The sequence below is a fragment of the Acomys minous genome (genome assembly GCF_964271855.1).
Source record: "Acomys minous genome assembly, chromosome: 8".
Classification (NCBI taxonomy): Eukaryota; Metazoa; Chordata; class Mammalia; order Rodentia; family Muridae; genus Acomys; species Acomys minous.
Window position 1 is genome coordinate 97,118,385 of NC_140489.1, and position 16,025 is coordinate 97,134,409.

Sequence of the window (16,025 nt, forward strand, 5' to 3'; positions counted from 1 at the left end):
TAATTTAAACAAGACCCCCTGTTTCTTTTCCAGTAAGCTCTCTGAGGAAACCATCTTTGTAATTCCTCAGCAATGCCCCTATGCAATACAGTGGTTAGAAATAATAATACCAAACAGAAGTGTAATTTCCTAAGTGGAAAACACAGTGCTCTTGGCAGTGACTGTCAACAGCATTCCTGGAAACCTCACAGATTTCAGCGTTTCAAGCGCTGCTGAGAAGGAAGTGTTTAGTACAAGGGGAATGGAAATGAGAGCACAAAGGGACGGATACCCTGGGAAGATGTTTGCTTGCTTAGGTTTCATTAAAAGGCTAGATGCACCCGTGAAGAGTCACACGGAACCAGTGCTCTATTTCTCTGCTACCGCTGCCTTCTGAAATGTTTAACCTTCAAGCGTCTCCATGGGCGGAACAGGAGAGAGGCCGAAGGGCTCAGGGCAGCTGAGAGAGGGCTGACAGGGCATTCACCTCCCTGCCCAGTGTCACAGGGTTTCCCAAGTGCCCATCCTGCCACAAAGGCTGCCACCTGTACAATCCTTGGCCTGTTCTAATGCATCCACAAGGCCAGTCTGGAACTATCCTGTCATTCTCAAGGCCACTCTTGGTCATCTTCTCTTCTGTAACTGACCTCGGTCTGATTTCCTCTAAGTACCACCTATGTCCTGTCCCATTCTTCTGATAGCAGGCACTGTGACACATGAAAATTGCCAACAGCCGTCTCTCTTACTCTGCCATTAACTTACATGAACTTGTAGGCAGTGGCTGTGTTTCATCCATTATTCTACCCAGTGTTTTGCTTATAGCACGTATATAAGAAGAAAGAAGGGTTAAGTCACATAGATGGGAAGGGCTGGGGGAGATGGATGCCTGGCTATGTACTTCTGGAGGTGCGAGGAGGAGGAGTCTGCTGTTTTAAAGTGGTCCAGATACGACATCACAACGGAGGCTGAAGCACACTGAGAAGCCAAGCAGGTACACAAGTAGGATGAATACCCACAAATCTGAGGGCAAACATAAGTGATGCTGTTGATATGAGCCACAAAACCTAACAACCAGGATGAAGCAAGGGAAAGTGAGACCCACAATTAATGAAAAAATGAACAGAAAACAAGCAAAGCCCCTGCCAGGCATCACCTTCTCCACCACCATGACTGTTCATCAGTCTCTTCCGAGTGGTGTACTACTTCTACTTCCCCCGAGCATCCTTAGAGGGCTAATAGATCCTACATGTTCAAAAGTGGCCATGTTTACAAGGGACACTTCCTCTAGTGTTTATCACAAGACTTGGTTGGGCACAAAAGAGTTTGTATGTTCACCTCCTTCTTATGAGGAGGGTGACTGGTCAGCTATTAGCATTAATAGAAATCAAAGAGCAAAAACCTTACACTTTAAGCTCTTCTAAGTATAGACTATGACAATCATGGGGACAGAGGGCCTGCTACAGGCAGGTGGACCTACGTGAGTTTTCAAGAGGGCCAGAGACAACTAAGAGAGGAACAGGTGGCCAAGTCTGAGGTTATCACACTGGGATGAATCAGCTTTGGGCTCGGAGCTGTTAGCAAGGCTCTATGAAGGATGACAAGTCTCTGGGTCAGCTTAGGGTGAGGATGTGGCAGGTGTGGAGGAATCATCAAGCATGAATGCTGTCATCTCCCTTTAATTCTTCTCCTGGAACTCTGCAAGTCAAAATCAGGGACTTCCTTAAATTCTTTACACAGAGGGATACAACTTCTAATCTGCAGGAAGAGGACTGTGGGAAACACTTCTCTTTCTAGTTAGGAGTAAATCTTCTGCTCTTTTCTATTCTTTCTCCTTCCTTCTGTCAATGCTAGAGGGGAGGCTGCAGGAGGCGTCCTGTGGCCACGGGATTCTGAACATGAGAACAGCCTGCTGAGGACAGCAGAGTGAAAATGCTGGAAATACCACATCTTTCTTGGTGCATGAGAAAAACAGGTTCCTATCTGCTGTGGCCATTGGAATTCAACTGTTAGCTGTAGACCATTTCAGTTACAACAGATAAAAACAACAACAACAACAACAACAACAACAACAACAACAACAAAAACTGGGACCTCTGAATTTTCTGAGGATGAGGTGCTAATCCTAGCAGAGGAGGAAGGAACCATCATTTTGCATTTAAATGTGCCAGGGAGGCCCCAGGAAAAGCCTCAACAGAATTAGACCAACACAGAAACCCAGACAAAGACACTTAAAGGGGGGGACTTATTTAGCCTTCCTTGTTTGCACTGCTTTTCATCTTTACCAATGTTGCCAAGTGTGGTGTATAACAACATAGAAATTAGATGTAGAAAAGAAATTCTAAAAATTCTCCAATGTTTAGAAAAATGTTTCTTGCTTCTGCAATTCATTACGTGTCTTTATAAGCCATGGCTCCTGTCATTATGAGAAGACATGCTCCCTGCAGCCCTGGGAGGGCCATCGACTGGTTATTATGACCATCCGCTTAGTGGGCAAACATACAACTGTATCTAAGTAACAGTGTGATCACCACAGTGAAAAACATAACCAGTGATATTAAAACTATCACATTTTAGACTGGAAGATCCTAGGGCCATATAATCACCCTTGGTCCTAAAGCTAGTACAACTCTTTCTTTCAGCTCTTGTTTCTTGGATTTTGTTTCTAAGTCCTCGGGTGAATTCCATAAATAGATGAAACGTGCTCACTAACGTGAGGGAGCAGATCATATGGCGGTCTGGTTTCCTCATAGTAAAAATATTACTCTGTGACTAAATGAAAATATTCTGAGAAGAAACTTGTGATCTGCAGTGAAGCTTGCTATCGTTTGCTCACTAAACACTTCACAAAGTGATTTCTATATTGATTATGGAAGGGGAAAGGCTGAAAGTTTCTTTTACAAGAATTGTTGACAAAGTACCATAACCTGGCAGGAGTTCCTCCGGCCGTGGGCTATGTCTCTCTTATTAGGTAATGGGAAGGAATTAAAACATCAGTTTAGCCTAGCAAAAAGACAGTTAACTGTTTGACCTGTGATACTGTTGAGCTAAAATATATTTTCTTTTAGCTTTCATCAGAAAATCTAATTTAGCTGTCTGAGTGGGAGCCTCTTTCTCATGCGATGGAAGCATATCTACTCTGCGGAAAATATGTAGTAGCAAACATTCCAGAGTTGAAATTCAGGGGGAAATCCATGTATAGTCTTTAAAAACAACATTTCAGTCAATCTAGTTACAATCTAATTACCCTGATGAAATGCAGAGGTAATGTTTATGCTATATGCTAATTGAGTTAGGGCCACCTAAGATGGGAAGTGACATCTCTCTCCCTCCCACTGGAGAAAAACTAAAGCCACCGAACTCAGCGTGCTGGAGAGAGGGTGGGAGAAGCAGGGATGGCGTACAGGGCTTGGTATGCCATCTTTGCCAAAGGGAAGCAGCACTTAAAATGCTTGAATATTTTGGTTTTTGAAGTTTTCAGAGCTGGTAACAACCAAAAAATGTGTGCACAAACTAAAGGACACTGAAGGACAGATAGGGCAGGGTTTGTAATCTACTACTTGGACTAGCAAACTTCCTCCATTTGTTTCCCCTGGAGCACTGGCATCACATAATTTGCAAACAGCCTACAAATCAAACTGGCAAGTTAAAGGTCACCCTCTAAAGGGCAATCAGATAGGAGCAGGCCTGCAGAGGTCCTGCAGAGCTGGACTGGAAGCAGTATTGGGAATGATTTCTCACCTGCTCTTCTGGTATCTTCCGGCCATGCATCCCGACAACCACACCACTGAGAAGGCTGTTATCAATATTGGTTATCTTTATCTACAAGGCATAAGACATGGCAGGGCCCATAAACCACCCTCACCCTCAGGCCATCTCTCATGAGCTTTGTCCTTTGAGGATGTTGCCGAGGGGATGACCAGGTGGCTGGACAGAGATAGCTTATGTACGTGATGATTGCTGCAAGAGGAGGCAGGGGGAGCTGGCGAGCCAGAGGGTCTGTGCTGGTTAGGGTGTCTCAGACACGTGGCTAATGATCCCCTCAGGGTTCCTAGGTTGATCTAAATATCCAAGCAGACATGAGCCGAGGATTCAAAGTGAATCAGAAGTAGTTCTTGTTTCCTTTCTTTGTAACCAAAGCTAAACAGAATGGGAAAGAGCTGAGGCCACTGCAGTACTGATTACGTGGACACTGGAAATCCAGACCCAGAGCCAAGGACTTGGAAGACCAAATGAAACAGGCAGACAGCAGCAATGGGGCCATGTGCACAGGCACATCTGTATATGGGTTGGTCATCCGAAGAGATGAGAGATGTTCATCTCATTTTGAGGGTCTACTCTGAAGTTGGTGAGTCTACTACGCTTGTGGGAGAAAGCCTGAAAGAACGCGGCTGGACGGCGTGGGCTGCCCTTGTTGAGTAGAAGACTAAGTACCGTGGTTAAAGTGCCTTGCTTCCTGCGAATGCACCAGAAGCTGCTGGGAGGCCAACCACTGCGACTTCAAGGAAGGTTCCTTTCTTACTACTGACTTCTGGGACCTCCTTATCTGAGAAAGCATTTATAACTCTATGTAGAGGAGTCTAGAAAATATCTTTATATGAGCACTTGCTTGGACAAAAAAATTAAGTGATTATATATGTATTATAATCATAGGTATTAAATAACATTTCAGACAATCTAGAACATATAGCTGTCACTTAATTACTGTACTTAGACTTTAAATACATAAATAGAAAACCAAAAATGTTTTCTTATATTCCACATCTGGGTATGACGTCCTCTTTTGGCCTCTATTGGCAACAGGCAGCATGGTGCACAGACATATGTATAAGCAAAACACCCATACACATAAAACATTTTAAGAAAGTAATTTGTAAATACTAATAAGTAATTATTATAAAAACACAGATTATCAAAACCATTCCCGGCATACTCAAAAAATATACACAGCAAAGCATCCAGTACCAAAATGTACTAGCATGGTTATTATTTATTCTCTTTGTAATTTAAACTCTCCTGAACGAACTTAAAAGATGAGCATCAAGGTGTAACCTGTCAATTCTGTGGGGCTGTTTTCACAGACACTGAACTACACAGCATCCTGGATTCCTGGGAGGACTCCACACACACTGGGCCCATCTCACATGCTATAGCCATAATGCAGACCAGGAGCAGAAAAGAACATTAAAGCTCCATAAGGCTTTTCTGTCCATTTTTTTTCATGTAACATCCCTTCACTAAATCTCAAGTTCTATTCTTAGATTAAGTTTTGGGGTAGAAAAAGTTGGGCAGCTGACTTCCTGACATTTTCACGCTATACAAGACTACTCTGTAAACATTTCTTTATACCACAAACACACACCTTTACAAAATGTGCTTACCGAAGCAGTATGGTTGAATACAGTTCTTCATAGGAATTTTATCCTGGAAGCCCATTTTTCCCATCACTTGCTCGGTTAGGAAGGACTTTATTATTTCAGGGCACGGCATAAGTAGTAAGTAGCTGGTAGCGTAGAGCACGTACCGAAACCAGCACAAAAGTGGGGTGGCAATCCTGCCGTGGGGACTCTCAGCCATCCGCTCAATAGTTGGAAACAGCAGAAAGGCATGGATGATCTGCAGGAAAGAAATGTGCTGGGGTGAGAGGTTTCCTTCAGGTGTTGCGGCATGCATGCTGCTCTTCCTGTGCTCTGCTGACAGTCCCCAGCTCACAGCACAACTAGAGACCTGGGCAGACCTAAGCGAAGGTGACTGTACTTTTACCGTAGGATTAGGTTGGACAGAACCTACCCTCCTCCCTGGAGGCATTGGAGCTAACTGCTGGCCGGGGGAGTGGTATTCTTTGACTCTTCCTAGATCATGACAGCAATTCACCGTCACCTTGAAGGGTTACTGGAAGTAGGAACCGATACTGTTTTGGAGCAGCTGCACCGGCTTGACTTTGATGAGACCCAAAGACAGCAGGGCCACATGAAAGGCTCCATTGCTATCTGCATTTTTCTTATTGATGAGACTTGGAGAGAGCTCCCTTTTGAAAAACTCTTCTATTCCCATTGTTAACAGCCAAATTAATCTTCAACACAACCAAATATATTCCTAACAATGGATTGGACCAGGTACACTAGAAAGCAGTAACTTGTAACTCCATTGCAAAGCGTTGAAGGACAAAAGTATTAAACCCATTCAATCAGAAAACCAGGAAATAGATCCAAATACTCCTGTGGATGAAAACGAGCATCCTTAAAGCCATTTTAAGTCAAACAGTACTTACCACATTGTTATTATTGAAATATGTGAAAATGATCTCTATAGGAATTCAAAAAGGTCAAAATAGTTACATATAAACTATTAACACTAATATAAATGGGTTACCTCAAATAATATTAAAAGATTATAGAACAGGAAAATGAAAACAGAGGTAATAATTTATATTTTTATTTTATGTGTATAGGTGTTGTGCCTGCATGTATATCTATGCACCATGTGTATGCAGAAACAAGAAGAGGGTACTGGGTCCCCCTGGGACTGGAATTACAGACAATTGTGAGCCATTATGTGAGGGCTGGGGATTACACTCAGGTCCTCTTTAAGAGCAACTACTCAGCCATCTCTTCAGCCCCACTTATTTATTTATTTATCTATTTATTTATTTTTTGCTCCACTTAATTTTTAACAGATTTGAAAAAAATTTAATGTGTGTGCATGTGTGTATGTATGCACATGTGTGCCATGGTGCACATCTGGAAGAGGAAGAGACAATTTGTGGGAGTTAATTCACTCCTTGTACTATGAACATAGGCTGGCAACAATACTGGCTTTATTTTTAAACATTTTTAAGTTGACATAACACATATAGTGAAGCATGTCAAATATAAATGTGCAATAAAGCAAGTCATCAGAAAGCAAACAGTGAGGCAGGGAAGACACATAGTGCATAGCCTGCCTGTGAGTCTCTAATCCCGAGACGCTCCTTCATTTCAGTATCTACCTATCACCTCAAAGTGACAGTTCCTTTCTGCCCCCAGCAGTGCTCATGATCTCTTCACAACTAAGCTCCTGTTTGTTAATGGGTTTTATGTAATGGATCACACTGTGCAGTTTCACTTCTCTTATTCAGCCTCATGGTTATAAACTTTATGTTGGCCTTATCTTTGCTGGTTCTCCACTGTATGGATAGACAGATATTATTTCTTTTACAGATAGATATTTGAGCCGTTTTCACTCCTTATTCAGATCTTAGTTTCCGATTGAAGACACTAACACAGTTCTTGCACTGGCTACAGCTTCCTTCGCTGCTTTTGTCTGGAGGGACTTACTTTTCCTTAACCCTTCCAGGTTGGTGTTTTTTTCCTTTTTCCTCCTCCACGCTATTTCATGTGCTCTCTCTTCCTGTTCGTGGGATTTCTGAGAAGCGGAAGTGATTCTTGCCTTTGCTTCTCTATAAGTAGGGTGCATATTTTTTTCTTCCTGTCTTTCAGGATTTCTGTAATTTGGAGACTCATGGCTAACTGATTTAGGGAGGTGTAAGTCCTGGGTGGTGTCTTCTGAGGGCCTTGGGTTTCTTGTGTGATGTCTGACATTTTAGTCATTATCCTTTAGAATACTTGCTGTTTCTTTATTCCCTATGGCTTTATTGTCACACAAGTCACACCTTTTATAGAGTTCTACAGTCTTCAGACACAATTTAGTTCCTGGTTCTCTTTGCTTTTTCCCTGTAGAGGTTTCTACCGAGATATCACCAGGCTCAGCAATTCTGTACTTAGCCATGTTCAAGTTATCCATGTAGCTAACAAAGGCCATCTTTATTTCTTTTAACAGTGGTTTGGACAGACAGTGTCCCCATACCAAGTAGGAGTTCTATTGTCTGCTCAAGCTGGCCACTTGTCCTATTAGAACTTTCAACGTATTTGTCATAACTTCTCACAGTCCTGGCCTGCTAATCTTCACATGCCTGCATATATGGGTCTGGTGCTTATTCCACTTCTTAAGTGTTCCTCTTGCTATTAGCATGTCTTGTCATTTTTTTCCTTGCTAGCTAGAAATGATGTAACAGGGACAAGTAACTGCTGAAAGTAACACATCCCTCTTGTGTATTTCAGAGTGCTTTTTTGTCTTTGCTTTCTGCCAGGGGTACAAGGGGATAATAATTCTACAATACTGTTGTGAGAGCCTGATTGAGCTCTTGGAAGACAAATCTCTAAATACAGCTCTTGCATGTCTGGGACCTCCTATAATTTCCAATGTCAGAGTTTTCTACTCTGAGCCTTCAGTAATTAGTTGACCACCATGTGGCTTTCCCCACCAGGGTGTCAACTTGTGATCCTATGTTCTAATAAGCTATCACACCTTATGTACTCCGTCTTTCTTTGGTGGGCATCAAGCCTGCTTGGCTTTTGTATGGGATCTGGGCACTGGCCTTGATCCTCAGGTTTGCATGGCAAGTGCTCTGCCTGCCGAGTCATGTCCTCAGCTCTCTCTTGCTTTTCAAACAGCTGTTGTGTAATTTTTTTTTTCTGAAGAAACAGGAATAAGCATCTACTCACCCTATATAGGGCATCAATGGCAGAAACAAATGATTTCATACAATGAGTTTACTTGGAGTTATTCAGCACTATCAGCAACTTATGTGTGATTACAGTGCTAGGGAAAACTCTCTTTTCCAGCAATTGTCTATAAACTCTTGGGTGGGCACTGTGAGTCCATCCCCTGCACTACAATGAGAAATTAATGAGCTCAATTCTGTATAGGTCTCCTCCCAGCAATGTCAGCTGCATATTGTTGAACAGGGCAATGGCCACATCCTCTCTAGAGGACAGTGTGCCAAAACAATAGTTACCTTAACATGTCCTCAGTGATAGAACTTTGTTGCTTTGTTCTGTATGTCCCTGTGCTTAGTGATGTCATGCACGTTTTCAGATGTATTGGTCAATGGTGCTTCTTTTTTGAAGACATGTCTATTAAAGTTTGGTGTTTTTTTTTTTAACATTTCTAAATTGAGTTTGGTCTTCTCTTTCTATATTTTATAGTTTTATACTGTGTTATGTGTGTGGGGAGCATGTACATACAAAGTGCACACATGTGGATTAAACACATAGGATGGAACTGGCTCTCTCTTTCCACTACGTGGGCCTCAGGGATCTAACTCGGGTGGTCAGGCTTGCTGACACACCTGTTTACCCAATAAGCCAACTAGTCCACCCAGTCTTTTCATTTCTAGTTGCTTCTCTTTGTGTTTTTCAAAAGAAATTCTTCTCTAACTCTGACTTGAGAATTTGTTCTTGTCATTCAAAATGTTTTGAATTGGAAGTTTCTGGTTTCTTTGAAGACTCAGTTGTGTCACATGATGTTTTTCTCGAAGAGATCTTGTGAGAGGGCCCACGATGTTTGGAAGGGTATAAATGAACCCCATGGATGAGGGGAAAGGCCTTTGCATTGCTACCCTGCCATGCAGCACTTAGATGGTATTCACTCCACAGAAAGACATATTCCAGAGAGCTTCTCGTGGTACTGTGGCTGATTCTGGTCACTTCCACTGACTTGTGCCGATTCGGTGGAACCTTGCAGTTTCTTCTGGATTGTGCCACCACTATGGATGCGTGTGACGGTTTGGTACTGGCCATTGGACTGAACTGCTGGGATCTTGACAATGCAGAGTGGTACTGGCCCAGGGAACGACATCTAAACAGATCCAAAACTTCTTTTTCCTATTAACATTCTTTCTCTCCTTCCTCTGGTCAGTGTGTTAGAAGTGAGGTTGAAGTCTTTAAGAAACCTAAATAAAGTGGGTGTAGAAAATCTAACACTACAGTGTTTCTTCATAATAATTTAGGTATGCTTATCTTACCTTCTCTACAATGTAGGCCAAGCCTTGGCCTATATTACATCAGCTGTAGGCCTGTTCTCTGATATTAGGTCTCAATGACTGTTTTGAGCATTTCCTTCATGTATTTCTGTCTCTTTCTGGTGAAATCAATGCACTCTTTCTGTGGGTTCTGAGAGGTGAGTTCTGGTCTCTTTTTCACTTTCTGCTGTGGGCAGTTCTTTTCTCCTGGTAACCTGTTTGATGACATTGCCCAAATGTTAAGTTTGGTCCAGTGTCTCCTGGAATTTTCCCTTTGCATCTCTTGCTAATATGGATCAGGGATTTCAGAGTGAAAACTGGGAAAGTGTTTTCTTTCTAGTCATTTCTTGTCCCCCCACCCCTTGTCCTATCTCTTAGCTAAGTATTCAGCTATTTCCTGTAGATTTTTCTTCTACAACAATAGCTGAGATATTTTGTTTCCATTTTGGTCACATTAATTTGAGCTTCTCTGCCTTTCCTCCTCTATCTGGTAAGAACAGATTGCTCCTGGAGTGCCTGTAATGGCCTTGATGATGACTGAAATGCTTTGGGGTAGGGCAGCTTTTACAGATAGCTTAAAATGCTCTGGTGGCAATGTACCATGACTCCAACATGCTTCCTAAGCAACATGCAAGGTTTCAGGCACAATATAAAGCGAGGAACTCATACAGAAAATACGTTTTGTACATTTTCTTTCTTTTTTTTTTAAAGTTAAAATAAATTTTTTATTAATTTGTTCAGATTCCATCTCAACTGTCATCTCATCACTTGTATCTTTCTGTTCCTCCCTCCCTCCCTCCCTTCCTCCCTCCCTCCCTCTTTCACCCTATTTCCCAGCCCTTAGGTCTGTGACAGAAGGAGACCTTCTCCCCCACCATACAATTACAGCTGATCAAGTCTCATCTTGGTAGCTTGCTTATCCTTTCTCTGAGTGCCACAAGGCCTCTCCACCAAGAGGAAGTAGTCAAATATGGGGCACCAGAGTTCATGTCAGAGTCAGTCCTGGCTCTCCACTCAACTGTGGAGAATGTCCTGTCCATTGGCTAGATCTGAGTAGGGGTTTGCTGTTTACTGTTATGTATTGTCCTTGGTTGATGCGGTAGTTTTGAGCAGAATCCCTGGCCCAGATCCGCCCATGATGATGCTCTGCTTGTAGGTTTCTAGGACCCTCTGGATCCTTCCATTTCCCCATTCTCCCATGCTTCTCTCACTTAGAATCCCAATAGGATATCCTCACATCTATCCCAATCTCCTGGTAAGTGAAGAATTTCAAAGGATGTGCTTCTTGGGCTAGTATCAACTTATACGTGAGTATAAACTATGTGAGTCTCTCTGCTTCTGGGTTAACTCACTCAGGAGGATCATTTCTAGTTCCATCCATTTGCCTACAAATTTTGGGAATTCCTTGCTTTAAAAAGCTGAGTAGTATTCCATAGTATAAATGTACCACAGTTTTTTTGAGATAGCACCAGATAGATTTCCAAAGTGGCTATACTAGTTTGCATTCCCACTAGCAATGAAGGAGTATTCCCCTTTCTCCACATCCTCGCCAGCATGTGGTGTCACTTGAGATTTTGATCTTAGCCATTCTGATGGGTGTAAGATGGAATCTCAGAGTCGCTTTGATTTGCATTTCTCTGATGACAAAAGACGCTGATCATTTCTTTAAGTGTTTCTTAGCCATTTGATATTCCTCTGTTGAGAATTCTCTGTTTAGTTCTGAGCCCCATTTCTCAAGTGGGTTATTTGGCTTGGTTTATTTCTTGAGTTTAATTTCTTGAGTTCTTTATATATTTTGGATATTAGACCATTGTCAGATGGAGGGTTGGTGAAGAATTTTTCCCAGTCTGTAGGCTGTCATTTTGTTCTGTTGACAGTGTCTCCTGCCTTACAGAAGCCTCTCAGCCTCATGAGGTCCCATTTATTAATTGTTGACCTTAAAGCCTGGGTTGCCGCTGTTCTGTTCAGGAAGTTGTCTCCTGTGCCAATGTGTTCTAGGCTCTTCCCCACTTTTTCTTCCAACTGATTTAGTATCTCTGGTTTTATGTTGAGGTCTTTAATGCACTTGGACTTCAGTTTTGTGCATGGTGATAAATATGGGTCTAATTGCATTTTTTCTACATGTAGACATCCAGTTAGACCAGCATCATTTGTTGAAGATGTTATCCTTTTTCCATTGAATAAATTTGGCTTCTTTGTCAAAAATCAAGTGCCCATATGTGTGTGTGGATTCATTTCTGGGTCTTCGATTCGAATCCATTGATCAACTATTGCTGTGTCAGTACTGTTGCCCTATAGTACAGATTGAGATCAGGCATGGAGATTCCTCCAGAGGATTCTTTATTGTACAGGATTGTTTTACCTATTCTGGGTTTTTTGTTTTTCCATATGAAGTTGAGATGACCTTTCAATATCTTTAAAAAATTGTGTAGGTATTTTGATAGGGATTGCATTGAATCTGTAGATTGCTTTTGGTAAGATGGCCATTTTTACTATGTTAATTCTCCCTATCCATGAACAAGGGAGATCTTTCCATCTTCTGATGTCATCTTCAATCTCTTTCTCCAGAGGTTTGAATTTTTCAAACAAGTCCTTTACTTCCGTGGTTAGAATTACTCCTAGATATTTTATATTGCTTGTGGCTATTGTGAAGGGTGTATTTCCCTAATTTCGTCCTCCGCACAACTATCCTTTGTATATAGGAAGGCTACTGATTTTTTGAGTTAATTTTGTATCCAGTCATTTTGCTGAAGGTGTTTATCAGCTGTAGGAGTTTTCTGGTGGAATTTTGGGCGTCACTTATAAACACTATCATATCATCCGCAAATAGGAATAATTTGACTTCCTTCTTTCCCATTTAGATCTCCTTGATCCCCTTTTGTTGTCTTATTGCTCTGGCTAAAACATCAAGTACTGTATTGAAGAGATATGGAGAGAGTGGGCAGCCTTGTCTGGTCCCTGATTAGAGGACTTTCCTTGAGTATCTCTCCATTTAATTTAATGTTGGCTATTGGCTTGATGTATATAGCCTTTATTATGTTGAGATATGTGTCTTGTATCCCTGATCACTCCAAAACTTTAAACATGAATGGGTGTTGGATTTTATCAAATGCTTTTTCTGCATCTAAGGAGATGTTCATGTGTTTTTTTTTCTTTCAATTTGTTTATATGGTAGATTACATTGATGGATTTCCATATATTAAATCATCCCTGCATGCCTGGAATGAAGTTCACCTGGTCATGGTGAATGATATCTTTGGTGTGTTCTTGTATTCGGTTTGCTAGTATTTTATTGAGTATTATTGCATCAATGTTCATTAGAGAACTTGGTCTGAAATTCTCTTTGTTGTATCTTCGTGAGGTTTAGGTATCAAAGTGACTGTGGCCTCATAGAATGAATTTGGTAATGTCCCATCCATATCTTTTTTAGTAGCTTGAAGAGTATCGGTATTAGCTCTTCTTTGAAGGTCTGGTAGAATTCTGTGCTGAAACCATCTGCCCCTGGGCTTTTTTTGGTTGGGAGACTATCAATGATTGCTTCTATATCTATAGGGGAAATGGGACTATTTAGCTTGTTTATCTGTTCTTCACTCAATTTTGGCAAGTGGAATTGATCAAGAAAACCATCCATTTCCCTTAGATTTTCAAATTTTGTGGCATATATGCCTTCAAAGTAGGATCTTATGATTCTTTGTATTTCTTCAGTGTCTGTTGTTATGTCTCTCTTTTCAGTTCTGATTTTGTTGATTTGGATACTGTCTCTCTGCCTTTTAGTTAGTTTGGCTAACAGTTTGTCTATCTAGTTGATTTTCTCAAAGTACCAGCTCTTGGTTTTGTTGAGTCTTTGAATTGTTCTCTTTGTTTCTAATTTATTGATTTCAGCCCTGAATTTGATTATTTCCAGATGTCTACTTCTTTTGGGTGTTTCTGCTTCTCTTTTTCTAGGGCTGCCAGATATGTCTTTAAGTTGCTTATATGGGATGTTTCTACCTTCTTTATAAAGGCACTTAGTGCTATGAATTTTCCTCTTAGCAATGCTTTCAATGTGTCCTACAAATTTGGGTATGTTGTTCCTTCATTTTCATTGAATTTCAGGAAGTCTTGAATTTCTTTTTTTATTTTTTTCCCTGACCCAGGTGTCATTAAGTACAGAGTTGTTTAGTTTCCATGTGTGTGTAGATTTTTATTATTTCTATTGTTGTTGAAGTCCAGCTTTAGATCATGGTGATCTGATAGGATACAAGGCATTATTTCAATCTTCTTGTATGTGTTGAGGCTTGCTTTGTGACCTACTATGTGATCAATTTTTGAGAAGGTTCCAATGGGTGCTGAGAAGAAGGTATGATCCTTTGTGTTTGGGTGAAAAGTTCTCTAAATATTTGTTAGATCCATGTGATTCATGACGTTGGTTAGTGTCGTTATTTCTTGGCTTAGTTTCTGTTTCAATGACCTATCCTTCAGTGAAAGTGGGGTGTTGAAGTCTCCCGCTATTATTGTGTGGGGATCGATGTGTGGTTTAAATTTTGTTAATAGTTCTTTTACAAATGTGTGTGCCCTTGTATTGGGAGCATAGATGTTTAGAATTGTGATGTCATCTTGGTTGACTTTACCTTTGATGAGTATGAAGTGTCCTTCCTCATCTCTTTTGATTAATTTAGGTTGAAAGTCTATTTTATTAGATATTAAATGGCTACACCAACTTGCTTCTTGTGACCGTTTGCTTGGAATACCCTTTTCCAGCCTTTTACCCTGAGGTAATGTCTATCCTTGTGGCTGAGATGTGTTTCTTGAATGCAGAATAATGTTGGGTCTTGTTTATGCATCAATTCAGTTAGTCTCTTTCTTTTTATTGGAGAATTGAGACCACTAATGTTGAGAGATATTAATGACAGGTGACTGTTAAGTCCCTTGATTTTGGTGTTGGTTGCACTAGACTGTTTGTCTGTTTATGTTTTTTTGACAGTATAGTTGCCCATTTCCCGTGTTATTTTGGTTGGAGGTTGTCACTTTGGGTTGGAGGTTTCCTTCTAGTAACTTCTGTAGGGCTGGATTTGTGGATAGGTACTGTTTGAATTTGTTTTTGTCATGGAACATCTTGCTTTCTCCATCAATGGTTATTGATAGCTTTGCTGTGTATGCTGGCCTGGCATCTGTGGTCTCTCAGGTTTTGCAGGACCTCTGTCCAGGCCCTACTGGCTTTTATGGTCTCTGCTGAGAAGTTGAGTGTAATTCTGAAAGGTTTGCCATTATATGTTACTTGTTCCTTTTCCCTTGCCATGTTTAATATTTTTTATTTGTTCTGTATATTTTGTGTTTTCATCATTATGTGGTGGGAAGATTTTCTTTTCTGGTCTATCCTATTTGGTGTTCTGTCAGCCTCTTGTATGTTTATATGCATCTTCTTTAAATTGGGGAATTGTTCTTCTATGATTTTGTTGAAAATATTTTCTGGGCTTTGGAGTTGGACGTCTTCTCTTTCCTCAATGCCTATTATCCTCAGGTTTCGTCTTTTAATGATGTTCTTGATTTCTTGGCTGTTTTGTATCAGGCATTTTTGAGATTTAGCATTTTCTTTGATGATTGCTTCGAGTTCTATGACTGTATCTTCTAGTCCCGATATTCGTTCCTTTATCTCTTGGAGTCTGTTAGAGAAGCTCATCTCTGTGTTGCTTGCTTTCTTCTCTAAGTTCTCTCATTCCTGTTTTCCTTCTGTCTGCGCCTTTATCATTGTTTACATTTTCATCTTTAGACCTTGAACTGTTTTACTGATTTCCTTCATCTGATGATTGTATTTTCCTGAATTTCTTCCAGTGCCTCTCTATAGGCCTCTTTTATGTCTTCAACTTGTTGGGCTGCATCTTTCTGCACTTGTTTACAGATTTTATTCATTTCCTCTGCTATCATCTTCCATTACTAGGGATCTGAGGTCATTTTCTTATATTTCAATTGTGTTTGAGTTCTGAGGGTTGCTTTCTTTAGTATGGCTGGGATCTGGAGATGCCATATTGTTTTGGGTTTTATTTATGTTTTTATGCTAGCCTTAAGTCACCTTGCTGTCTCTCATTTTTGGAGGTAGCTTCTGGTGTCCTTCACTGGTCCTTGAGAGCAGATTGTTTGCGAGTGATGATAGGCCGAGGGCCTTTGTCTGTGGGGATCAGGGAACTCTTCCCTGGGACAGGCAGGTGACCTGGTTTTGGCTCAAGGAGAC

General features: G+C 41.0%; 1 protein-coding gene across 5 annotated transcripts in view; it reads right to left on the bottom strand.

Moving 5' to 3' along the window:
• LDAH (lipid droplet associated hydrolase) overlaps positions 1-16,025 on the bottom strand; it is an 83,966-nt gene that overhangs the window by 13,873 nt on the left and 54,068 nt on the right. For all 5 annotated transcript variants that reach the window (XM_084793039.1, XM_084793035.1, XM_084793037.1 and 2 more), the window contains exon 5: positions 5,358-5,592. In XM_084793039.1, the coding sequence (XP_084649165.1) occupies positions 5,358-5,592 (235 nt within the window). The remainder of the gene's footprint in view (positions 1-5,357; positions 5,593-16,025) is intronic.